General features: G+C 37.7%; 1 protein-coding gene across 1 annotated transcript in view; it reads right to left on the reverse strand.

Moving 5' to 3' along the window:
* Positions 1 to 261: 261 nt before the first annotated feature.
* LOC136857321 (kinesin-like protein Klp61F) overlaps positions 262 to 12967 on the reverse strand; it is a 191024-nt gene continuing 178318 nt past the window's right edge. The window contains exons 11-14 of the mRNA XM_068230098.1: positions 9297 to 9431; positions 7561 to 7743; positions 5672 to 5839; positions 262 to 336 (exon numbers count right to left, since the gene is read on the reverse strand). Of these exons, the coding sequence (XP_068086199.1) occupies positions 262 to 336; positions 5672 to 5839; positions 7561 to 7743; positions 9297 to 9431 (561 nt within the window). The remainder of the gene's footprint in view (positions 337 to 5671; positions 5840 to 7560; positions 7744 to 9296; positions 9432 to 12967) is intronic.

The raw sequence follows: 12967 nt of genomic DNA on the forward strand, positions 1-12967 counted from the left end.
GGTGTTGGACGCACTTTCGAAACAAAGATGAAATCAAAGTCACAGTTCCATGAGAATAATGCAGTAGGCACCATCGTACTTGAAATAATAAACAATGAAAGCAATCTGGAACCTTCCGAGATGCAATAATTAGGCATTTCACTCAATCTCAAAAAAATTAATTAAATTCTTTGGATACAGTCTCTGCACTGTATGCAATGAGTACAGCACGCACTCTCATTGAAATAAATTAGAGCTTCTACGAAAATATAAAGAAACAGTTTATGACAGTCCAAGTTCTGTTATATCGCAGAACAACGTCTCCTCCTCACCTTCAAGGGCAATCTCACAATACATCTGTAAAAGGTGATATAATTCCTTTGCTTATCTCTTGAAGTTCCACTTTAATCATAAATTAATTTCACCACCCTTCTGTGATACTCTAAGCATGAGCCGTACACGCCTTGACGTTATCCATGCTCTTAGAATTGCAAGTAATCAGCTTCATTTTCCGCATCAAAATCTAATCACTGAGATTTAGAATGTTAAAAATTCTTCCACCGTTTTGATACTTTTTTATTTACCTTTTAGCAAATTTTTATTTGACAACAGTACATGTTTCGTTCCTACTTAGGAACATCCTCAGGTGTTATTAAAGCTTAGTTGAATTGCCAAGATTTTAAACACGTTATTTTCCAGGTACATTGATTCTCTTAAAAACTACTAAAATACAGCAGAAATCCGCAATAGCGAGTACGGCATATAACGAGAACTCTGTTATAGCGACGACTTTTTCCTGTCCCTTCAAATTTCCTATATTAAACAGTGTATCGTCCTTCGGTTACAGCGAGAACCCTATCACTGGCGCATCCGTTATTACGAGGGATTAAGCGCGCGTTTTTTTTCCGTTACCGATATTTATGCACCCCAGCGATGATATTGCAGGCGATCGATTACCTTCGGCATCGTTTCCTCGCTATGTGCACTAGCGATTTCTCTCGTCAACATTCGAAGGCGATGTCGGAGTCGATTAGTAATATCCGTCGACAGCTGTTCTGTAAAGAAAATTCGAAATGAAAGAGAATATATTTTCGTAATAAATGCGTAAATAACGTGTCCGATAATGGTCAACTCTTGTTCCTTTCCGACCCCGACGCTTTTAGGTTTCATGCCCTTCGTGGCCCTTGTCTTCCTTTGGCTGATATCTTCATTTTTCGAAGTATCGGATCCCTTCCATTTTTCTTTCCTTCCCACCCTCCATCCCCCAGGGGCTCTGAACTTCGGAGCGTGGTTTGGCGACCACGGGGCCCTTACCTGAGTCCTGGCATTGCTTCCACTTACTTGTGCCAGGCTCCTCACTTTCATCTATCCTGTCCGACCTCCCTTGGTCAACTCTTGTTCTTTTCCGACCCCGATGCTATTAGGTTTGCGAGGGCTAGGGAGTCTTTCATTTTCACGCCCTTCGTGGCCCTTGTCTTCCTTTAACCGATATCTTCATTTTTCGAAGTGTCGGTTCTCTTCCTCTTTTTTCCTCGAATTAGTGTTATATAAAGGATTGTTGCCCAATTGTATTTCCTCTAATAACAATAACCACCATCACCACCCTCTAATAAACGTTCCCCACCCCCTTTCTCTATTTATCATTTCCTTTATCAATTATTACGGCAAGTTGTTTCGAGTTGAACCTCGTATTTCTTTCATTATTTCTTCCTATTTTTTAATATATTTTTATTTGGCTATATTTTTTTTAACGTTTTAAATTATTTTAAAACCTATATATCCACTTTGAATTTGACGAAATTAAATCCTACACTGTTTTCCTAAGACTTCATTCACGTCACCTTTTACTCTTCGGCCGGAGAAACAAATGCCTACAAGACCTGCCTAGCAACGACTTTACATAAGTGCATACTTGATCTGCTTATGAACTTCAACTATATTTGTTTTCGGCGCAAGATAGTGATTTTCTGTTTACTCTCTTGACTGTGATTATTGTGTTTTGAACATTAACTGAATTGCTACGTTATGATATAATGTTAATATTTTGCCTGTGTTCAATATATTAGTTGTTTTAAGATCTTCGCTAATTGGCTGATGATGACACTTGAAATGTGTTGAAACCGGTCCCAATAAACAGGTTGTAACTACTTTTTAGTTCAACTTACTACGGAGTATTGAAAGGTGGATCCTTCCCTATAATATTGTACATCTTCTTAACGGTTGTTAACTCGTTATAAATTAAGGCTGACTAAACGACCGCTTAATTTTGAGGCTAAGTTAACAAAGGACATAGATTTCTTAAAGAAATGTCTTAAAGGTATTTTAGTAGTTTTTAAGAGAATCAATGTACCTGCAAATTAACGTGTTTAAAATCTTGGCAATTCACCTAAGCTTTAATAACAGCTGAGGATGTTCCTAAGTAGGAACGAAACATGTACTGTTGACTAATAAAAATTTGCTAAAAGGCAAATTAAAAAGTATCAAAACGGTGGAAGAATTTTTAACATTGAAAAATCTCAGTTATCCATGCTCTCCAAAAAATTGAAGTACGGGCGTTCCTGTTTCAATATATAATAAAGAAGCCATCAACATTTAACTTATTCTAGTTTCATTTTGTTTATTATGTCAATAGGCATTGTTTTACTTGAATAAATGTAACATTGTAATGTAATATACATAACGTAACGGGGCCAATGGTGGACCCATTTTGGCAAATGTACATTTGTTTGAGAAAGAAGGTACTTTTTGCCTTTAAAGCTTTAGAGAATGCATTTCCTTCTTAATGAACCTCTTCTCTAAATATTTCATACCCGAAACAATAAAAAAATAGATTTCTATATTTTAATTATTTTTTACTGAAGGCTTATAAGTTTCTTCTAAACCATTTTCTTTCATAATAAACATTTATTTCTGGGAATAATTTCTCTGAACTTTCCAGTGTTGCTGATAATCTTGTGATAGTTAAATTCCGTACTACCCAAGTAGAAAGTCTTTTGATGTATTTTCAAGAAATTTTCATACCACAAACGTCCAGGTTTACCATTCACAAAAGCATTCTTTCTCGTCAAATCTTTCTGGAGTTTCACCGACATCATCCAGAAGATCATCCCTACTAACTAGGAATTCACCTTTAGCTACAGATTCTATCCACAACAGGACAATCCCTTCCTCTTCACTGGTTAGCACAGGAGTGTGCCCCGTATTTTTGAATTCCCCTTCCCATACCGATTTATGTAAGCTTGTACAAGGTACTTTACAGTTCCTGGCTGCAGTTAAATGAGGGACACCCAGGGAAACTTCTTTTGTAGGTCTTTTTTTACCTTTTCAATTTTATCTTTTTCGTAAGCCCACCAACTCTTCTTCCAAGGCCATTGTTGGGTCCTACATGAGGAGAGGATGGTTACCTAGTTCCACTTCTTCTTAAATACAAAAACAACCACCACCACCACCACCACCACTCCTACACCACAACAATAATTGGCAAACTGAAATCAGGTGATACAGTAATAAGATAAAGAATGTAATGGGGATATCAGAAGAAAAAAAAACATTACGCATAATAAATGAATTAAAAAGCTCCTGGTATACTGGACAGATATTAGTACAGTAAAACCTCGTTGACTTGAAGTCGCTAAGCCTCGAAATTCGGAATTCGAATTAACTGCGAATTTGTAATTCATAAGTGCCATCCTTTTTTCCCCTCTTCCTTCTGCTATTTGCTTTACATCGCACTGACAGATCTTATGGCAACGACGGGATTGGAATGGCCTAGGAATGGGAAGGAAGCAGCCGTGGCCTTAATTAAGGTATACCCCAGCACTTGACTGGTATGAAAATGCGAAGCTACGGAAAAACATCTTCAGGGCTGCTGACAGTGGGGTTCGAACCCCCTATCTCCCAGATACAAGCTTACAGCTGCGCGCCCCTAACCGCACGGCCAACTTGCCCGGTTACCAACCCTTGCCGCGTTACAAAATATTGTCAGGCCTGTTACTGCATGCAGTTAACCTTGATTCACAGTTTAAACCTTTCAAATGCCATTAAAAAAACGTATTTCCAAAATGTATCCAACATTTACAGTATTCAAATAACGCACTTGGATAAATCACTAACAAACATAAGCTCGTGGAACGAAAGAAAAAGAAATCACACAATTCAAAGCCTAGGATAAATAATGCTGGTTCCTCCATGAAAATGCATTATTTTTTGGATTACTGTAGTATTTGAATTTTTAGATGCAATGTACTTGCACGGGAAGTGCCCGACGCCCTTAAAACATTGCGGCTAATCGAACTTCCCTCTGACGAGGTGATAAAGTTTCTTGCTTCCGTGTGCATTGCAACACTGTACAATGTCTCCCACCCTTGTACGATTCCCCGGCTGGTATTTTCTCCTTTAAAACCATCGGACTGTTTGAGCTCGGTATTAAAAGAAAGCAATGCAGTTTCATCGGCAATGGCAATATTGTTCGGTACCTACGAATTGATTATGAGCCATGCTTTTTCACGAACTGTCGGCATCGCCAGTGTGCCGGATTATGTCTCCCACACACTGCCTGCTGCGTGATATTACAGCGTTCTATAAAAGGTTGAAGACGAAAGAATTGTAATTTCAATCAACTTGGCAATTATGAAGCACACTGTACACACACTGAAGCGAGTGTTAAGTGTGGAAAGCTACCCCTCCACGTTTCGGAACATGCGTTCTATCATGAAACGTATAAATTTTGAATTTAAATTACTTGTAACGTACTATTGTTTTAGATTGTAAAGGCAGTTTCGAATTAACGGTCTGAATTTCAATAATGGGAACAAGATTGTACTTCGAGTTACTAATTATCCATATTTCGAATTAAACAATTTAAACAACATGCAAAACCGTATCTCATGTTTCCGGGAACGAGAGCTTCTTCGAATTAGGCAGGATTTTTAAATAACCAATTTCGAATTATCGGGGTTCTACTGTAATTAGTGGACTCTCCCTGTCCACTATTAGATTTTATCATCATTACTTAACGAAATTAACATAGTATGGTCCAGGAGAGACTAAGTTTTATTTTGAATACCGATCAGAAGAAAATATTATATCATGGGACGCCAATAATGGACATAAGGTGTCCACTATCTCAATTGTGGTTTCAATGCGTGAATAACAAACAGCAAACTTAATGAGTTATGCACATGAATAATAACTCAAAACGCAGTCAAGCATTAATTTGCGCATTCTGCAGCATCAGCATAGGAGACCAACATGGATTTTATTTATTTTTCTATATAATATGTAAACACTCGTATCGTTAACCAAATCGATACCACATCTCTCACTTCAATAGACACACACCCGACACAATCCCCAAGATATTCATGAAGCAAAATGTACTTTCGCTCTCTGCTAGATGCCTTCAACTACTACATCTATTCCCATAAACCTATTCCGATGCTTGCCATTCTTATTTTAAGCCAATTAAGGCCTGTGTGTCCGATCTTGGCCCTGCTACCTTAGTAATTAATAAAATCTGTGAAGGGCAACAATTATGAGCCCTTGCTTATAATTTACTTCTGTGAGAACGGCACATCAAAGTACCTTCCTTTTCAAAAATATTTAAGGTGATTTAAGGGACCGTCTAAGTTAAGGAAACAGTGAACTGTTAACTGCACTAAAATGACGAACTGTTTTATACTTCAGCACTCACCTCAATAAAGGAGCGCTTGGCAACCTTCACAGACTGCAAAGTAGCTCTCTCTTGCTCAGAACTGTTCCTTAAGTACTTTAATTTCTGCAAAATGCTTTCTTTAAGGTCCTCCATTGTTTTATTTGTCTCTTTAACTTGTTCAGCAACTGTTCTTTTGTGTGTCACCATCTGCAAAGTTGATACAGAAATAAAGACATAGTTTATTTTAACAACCTGTGTAAGGACAGGAATATATTGCTACCATATATCACTAACTGTTGTACCTACAAGTGTCTGGTCAAGGGTTAGGCAGCCGATACCAAACCTAACAAACTGCAGGAGAACCAACAGCTATCCATGGAAGAGTTCTCCGTTAGGAGGTTGTAGAAGTTTTTTTTAGAGGAAATGCCACACACGTTCATCAGAAAGCTGCTACCTTGCAGGTGTGATAGGGGACTGCTGTGAATCCCCAGAAGAAAAAAAAAAAAAATCCTATGGTTATGTTAGGTCTAGCAAGTCTGTAAGAGGACTTTGTCAATTTGATTTCCATTTGAATAGCCTAGGAAAGCAAGATACTCTGCAAATACACCAACATGAGCCAACTCATGCCAGGTATGACTGCTTGTGTTATGATAGGCTGGGCCTTTTAACCATGCACCAACCTCTGAAGGGATAACAGGAATAGGAACCAACAATATACTCAACCTTACAGCAAAGTGTGAAGAATTAATGGACCTCAAGGAAAGGAAAATAGCATTCCCTTAGGCTGAGAGGGACCAAATGGAAAGCTACAGAGACAAAAACTGAAACAGTATACATCTAACCAGCAGGGTAATAACAGGAAGATTATCAGATTATCAAAGTTTGATTCATCATGGAAAATGCCTTTCAGGGATCGCTAACATCCAGTATGAAAGGATAATAAATGGGGTTGTGTATCTGTGAAAAGAAAAGCTAATGCCGATATAAGTGTATGCACCATTGATCAGGTGAAACCAGTATGATAAAACCAAATATCAGGATGATCTAGAGGAAGATATCCATGAAGATTAGACATATCATCATAGGAGACCAGAATGTACAAATCAGGACAGACAGGGCTAGAAGCGAGAAGATGGCAAGACCACATGGATATGGGATGAGGAACACAGAAGGGGAACAACTCTGACTTCTGCATAAAGAGTCAATCACAAAGTTGCAACTTTAGACTATAATAGATTATATAACAGATGGAGAAAGGAGTAAGCTTATGATAGATGTCAAAGTAATACCTAGTGCAAGTCTTGACAGCAACCAATTAGTAGCAGATGTGAGATATAGCCACGCACCAAAAATACAGATCATGGGAACTTAAGGAGACAAGAAGGGCCGGATAAAAGGTCAGCTGCCAAGGAAAGAAGTGAACACTGTAGATGAACAGGCCAGACTGAAACACACCTTGATACAGGAAGCAAGTGACATCTATGGGAAGATTAAGTGTGAAAGTGTAGAATGAAAGCAGCAAAAACAGGATTGCATCACAGAAAGAAAAATAAAATATCAATAAGGGATGAGGCAAGGATCCGACGTTGAACAGAAAAATAAGAATCTGAAGGTCAAAGGATAGTTCAAGAAGAGACAGCAGAAGCAAAATGAAGTTACTGTAACAGAACGGTCAAAGACAAATGGGAACCGATGGATACTGTGGAGGCACTTGAAGATGAAAGTGGGAATGCAGTTAGAAAGAATGGGGTATAAGAAGTCCAGAAGAACCATTTGAACCACCTGGTGAGTGAGGTAACAAGGTTTTTTTTAAATGTAGCTTTTTTAAAAATTTGCTTTGACAATACTGCATTAGATTTTAGAATTTATGTACCATACCTAGAGAACGGCAGTTTTCAGAGATAAATCAGTACCTTAATGTTTCTTACCATTTCAGTAAGATCTTTCCTGAGAGCCTCATTTTCATCCCGAAGTTTAGTAACATCTAGTTTAAGATCCATTAATTGCCCCTGGCAATAATCCGAGGCCTCTTTCAGAATCTTCTGGCGGGTGTCCCGTAACTCTTGTACAGCTGCCTGGGACTGACCAAGCACCTCTACACTGGGGTCCAACTAAAAAGGAAAATAACACAACATAAACAAGGAAGTCTAAAGTAATACAAGATGTGGATTTAACTAGTAACACTACTGATGCAATTTCTTCAGAATCATGAAGATTTTTTATGACTGGACTACTACTCATCTTTCATTAGGAAAAATTGCTACTGAATTAGGGAAGTATTTATTTCCTAATTTTTTTCCTCCCATCTTTCTATAGCTCACCCCACCTACATTGACATTTCTTTGTGTTTATCCTTTTAAGAGTTTCCTTTCATGTTCCTATCTCTCTATAAGACTTGATATGACACTGGTTCCTTTTAATTGCTTATATTGACCTCTTTGGAAGCTTTTCTCCCGTTTTACAAGTCTAACCACCAGTATTCATTTTGGACTTTTGCTTCTTCCTTTTCCTGCATGTAACCAGCATCCTTCTAAACCTAGAATCCCACATTAAGACTAAAAATCTGTCAGAATGGCCTCTAAATGAGTGTGTATGTATGTCATCCTGACGAAGCTGGAAACCAGGAATGAACTCTTCAGGGGCTGAAAAGAATTAAGACTGATCAAGAGAAAGCCCAGCATATGTGGTATGAAGATTGTTTTCCTTTTTTGTTTTCTTGTTAGAAGAACATTAAATCCTACAACTCAAGACAGAATTCATATCCAGGGAGAAGGGTGAACATTTAAGCAGACTCGTGAGAGAGAGCGGTACAGACATCACTGCCGCACAAGAAATATGCCAAAGATTAAACGCTTATCTTGTCAAAAATGAATGTTCCAGGGTACAAAATTGTAGCCAAACTACCATCTTAAGTTTATAGATCAACAGAGCAAATATGCCAGGATATCGCTGATTATAAAGTAATAGAATGTACGAAAGATACTGAAGTAGAAGCCAACACAACAGAAGTTTATCAGTAATGACCTTAGAATGTAACTTTAAATACAGTGGTTAAACACTCCACTACATGGTACCTCACCCAGGAATTTGTTGGATATTTCAGTATCAAACACACTGACTGGATAAAAGTTAAGCCCATACTTCAGTCACAACTTTTCAAAATAGGTATTTGTGTGTTGGTCTTGTCCAGAATGAGAAAATGAAACTTAAATTTCTCTAGTCTGTATGAGTGTACATACATTAGAAGCGTATCATAAGAAAATGGCTACAACAGAATATAATGAAAAATTAAGATTATTTGTACTGGGTAGTTTGAGGAAAGGCCTAAAAATGGTTCTGAAATATCTGAACTAATACTGGTCCTATCAATTAATGCTATGTAACAAAAACTGCAGAAACTAAAATTTTCAATTTGCCATACAGTACAAGTTATCCTACGATGTTGCTGCATGATGCGTGGTCTAGGGAGTTACTTAGTTTAGTGGAAAAACCTCTGAATATTGGCAGAAAGGAGCTGGGGAGTAGCTTTAATTCTGTGTTTTGATAACTGTTGCTATTTGACTAACTGGTCTACCAGTATTCGGGCAATTTTATCTGTATAATGGAGGGACTAATATGAATGGGAAGTTTACACAATGAAAGGAACACAGCTGGGCAGCCTTACCGCTGATTGCAGCAAGATTATTCTAGTACTAGAACTTGGCAATGGTAGATCCCAATCACACCGTGGCTCTGTTAATGAAAAGTGAGAACCTGTGCTGCTTAACACATCACAGAACATTTGATATGATACCACTGCCTTTAACCACAATATTTATTCATAATTTCACTCAATCTGCAAGTCAGAAGCTTTTCACTATTTAATTCAATAACCCACAAGGCCACATATGATATCAGAAATAAATTGAGGCACAATTATCAATAATTGATTAGAAAAGTTTATTAAAAACATTCTGTCTCAAGTCAACACAACAACACATTGCACCATTACTCAGCACAAAAAAATATCATAGTTTCAGTCGGAGTAAATATGAATTTAGCGCGGTTCCGGTGCGAGAAGGTTGGCAACACAATTTCTGGATGAAACAATTGAATAATCTAAAAAAAACGCTACCATAGATACGAAAAATACTACAGACACTACAAACTATTTTTCTCATCATGTCAAATTTTGGACGACACTAAACACAGGAGAAAAATTATTAATTCCAATACATGATAGCTAGAATTTCTACATTAGGCCAGACCAGAAACTGTGTTTTAGCCTATTATGCCTTCCTTTCCAGGTTCCTATCCCACTGTGCATTTACAGCAGAACCTCGATAATTCCAAATCGGTTAATTCAAAAAAGTTCTTGTTCCCGGGAACATGAGATGAAGTTTTCCATGTTATTTAAATTGTTTAATTTAAAATACGGATAATTCGTAATGTAGTACAATGTTGACCCCAGTACCGAAATTCAGACTTTTAATTTGAAATTGCCTTTACATGTTAAAAAACAGTAGCACATTACAGAATTATTTAAATTCAAAATGTATCCGCGTCATGATAGAACGCGTCTTCCGGAACGTGCAGGGGTAGCTTTCTCCCACACTTCGCTGGCTACAGTGTGCTTCATAACTAAGAAGATCGAGAGAGATCGGAATTCTTTTGTATTGAACATTTTTAAGGAACGCCGTAATATTACGCAGCAGGCAGGGTGAGGAGAAACAGAATCCGCTTGCAATGGCGATGCCGACAGTTGACGAAAAAGCAAGACTCGTATAATCAATTCGTAGACACTGAACAATATTGCCATTGCCGATGAAACTGCATTGCTTTCTTTTAATGCTGAGCCCAAACGGTCTTATGGTTTTAAAGGAGAAAGTGCCAGCCAGGAAATTGTACAAGGGTGGGGGATCATTGTATTGTTGCAATGCACACGGAAGCGAGAAAATTCCTCCCCTCGTCATAGTGAAGTTCGATAAGCGACTATGTTTTAACGGCGTCAGGCACTTTCCAAGCAAGCACAAGGCATCTAAAAATGCAAACTGAAGAGTAATCCAAAAAATAATGCATCTGCACAGGAGAACCAGCATAATTTTCCCTCCTCTTTGAATCGTGAGATTTTTTTCTTTCGTTGCGTGAGGTTATGTTTGTCAATGAATTATCCAAGTGCATTATTTGAACATTGTAAATGCACCCTGTTGGATACATTTCGGAAATAGTTTCTTCCATGGCATTTTAAAGGTTTAAAGTGTGAATCAAGGCGTTTGCATTCATTAATGGGTCTTAGAATACTTTGACACGGCAAGTGTCTACATTTCTGAAGTACGAGAGAAGTGCCATGGTGGAAAATTGTACAAGGATAGAGTGACTCTATTGTGTTGTCATGCAGAAGGAAGCGAGAGACTCTCTCCCTCGTCATAGGGAAGTTCGATTAGCCATGACATTTTTAAGGGCATCGGGTACTTTCTGTGCAAGTGCAGGAAATATAAAATGCATACAGTACAGTAATCCAATGAATAAAGCACTTACACATGAGAGGCAACATAATTTTCTCCTCGTCTTTGAATCTTGCTTTTTTTTCCTCTTCTTTTCCTTCTTTCGTTGCGAGAGGTTATGTTTGTCAGTGAGTGATCTAAGTGCATTATCTTAATATTCTAAATGCACCTTCTTGGATGCATTTTGGAAATAGTTCTTTTCTCATGGCATTTGAAAGGTTTAAACTGTGAATCAAGGTTAACTGCATGCAATACGGGCCTAAGACAATTTTGTAAAGCGGCAAGGGTTGGCAATTCCCAAATACGAATTGGTGGTTAATTTGAGATCACGTAATTCGAAGTCCGATTTCAGAGTCCCAACGACCTCGAATTAACAAGGTTTACTGTATCTTTTTGTTGTTCTTCTCTCCTCTTAAACGACTTAGTTTTAAAGAAGTCGTCCTGTGAGGTGTGGTGAGGGCCGTTGACGACGATACATATACAGTAAAACTTTGTTAAGATGTTTCTGCAGGGGACAAGGAAAAGGAACTTGTTAAGCAAGAAAACGTACTAATGAATATATGAATAAAAACTATCCAACAGGGATATCGAAACACTAAATACGATTTTTTTGTGACATGATGGCATGTTACGTCACGTGTGGGTATAGTGAAAATTATAGGCCAATCTACGATTTTTAAAGATGAGAGATAAGTATTAAAAGGTGTGAAAAAAAAAAAAAACGAGAGAACAAATGTGAAAACATGTGCACAGAAGCCAACAATAACATCGAAGTATTATTGCAGATTACACTCTTTCTATAACAAATGTTAGGTCTTATTTCAGAGCAGTGGGTTGTTAAACATTATTTTCTGGTCACACTCTTAGACAATGAATATTAGAGGTTACATTCGACCATGTCCAATGGCAAGGCATGACCTTGGCCACCATTTTGTATTGAACAAACCTTCGACAAACTTGTATGATAGAGTCAAAGCTTGAATTTAAAGATAAAAATTTCATTGTTCCGTATTGAAAAGTATCACAGTTAAATTGAAATAATAAATATGGTAGTTCAACCTATACAATACAAGTAAATAAGAAATGTAGAGATTACATTCTTATTTAATTAAAAGTGGAAATGGTACCGGTTTCAACCTCAGTCTGGGGCATCATCAGCTGATTATAACTCTAAAAACAATGCATAAGTGAGAAAGAAGTTAACGGTCAAGTCCACACAATATCAGTTGAAGAGGCGATATAAAAATGACGGGGGGTAGGCACTGTAAAATTCAGACGAAGTGGAATGTAAATCACTTAAAAGAAGTAATGTGTAATCTTCCGAGCATTAGCACGGCACACGCAATGTTTGGCACTGTCTCACATTGCGTGTGCCGCGCTGATGCTCGGAAGATTACGCATTAATTTTTTTAAGTGACTTACATTCCACTTTGTCTGAATTTTACAGTGCCTACCCCCGGCATTTTTATATCGCCTCTTCAACTGATATTGTGTGGACTTGACTGTTAACTTCTTTCTTACTTATGCATTGTTTTTGAGTTATAATCGGCTGATGATGACCCAGACTGGGGTCGAAACCGGTACCATTTCCACTTTTAATTAAATAAGAATGTAATCTCTATATCTGTTATTTACTTGTATTGAATAGGTTGAACTACCATATTTATTATTTCAATTAATCTGTCAAAGCTTGAAGGCGCGCGTTTCAACATATGTGATCTCTGAATGTGGTGTTGCCTCTGCACTTATGCCAGTCCAATTTCTGACAGATTTTAATTTTGTCTTTATTGAGTTATGAAGGAATTTCTCATCTTCCGTGTCCATAACCATGCTATCACAAGGCAAATATGCA

The sequence above is a fragment of the Anabrus simplex genome, chromosome 1 (genome assembly GCF_040414725.1).
Source record: "Anabrus simplex isolate iqAnaSimp1 chromosome 1, ASM4041472v1, whole genome shotgun sequence".
NCBI lineage: Eukaryota > Metazoa > Arthropoda > Insecta > Orthoptera > Tettigoniidae > Anabrus > Anabrus simplex.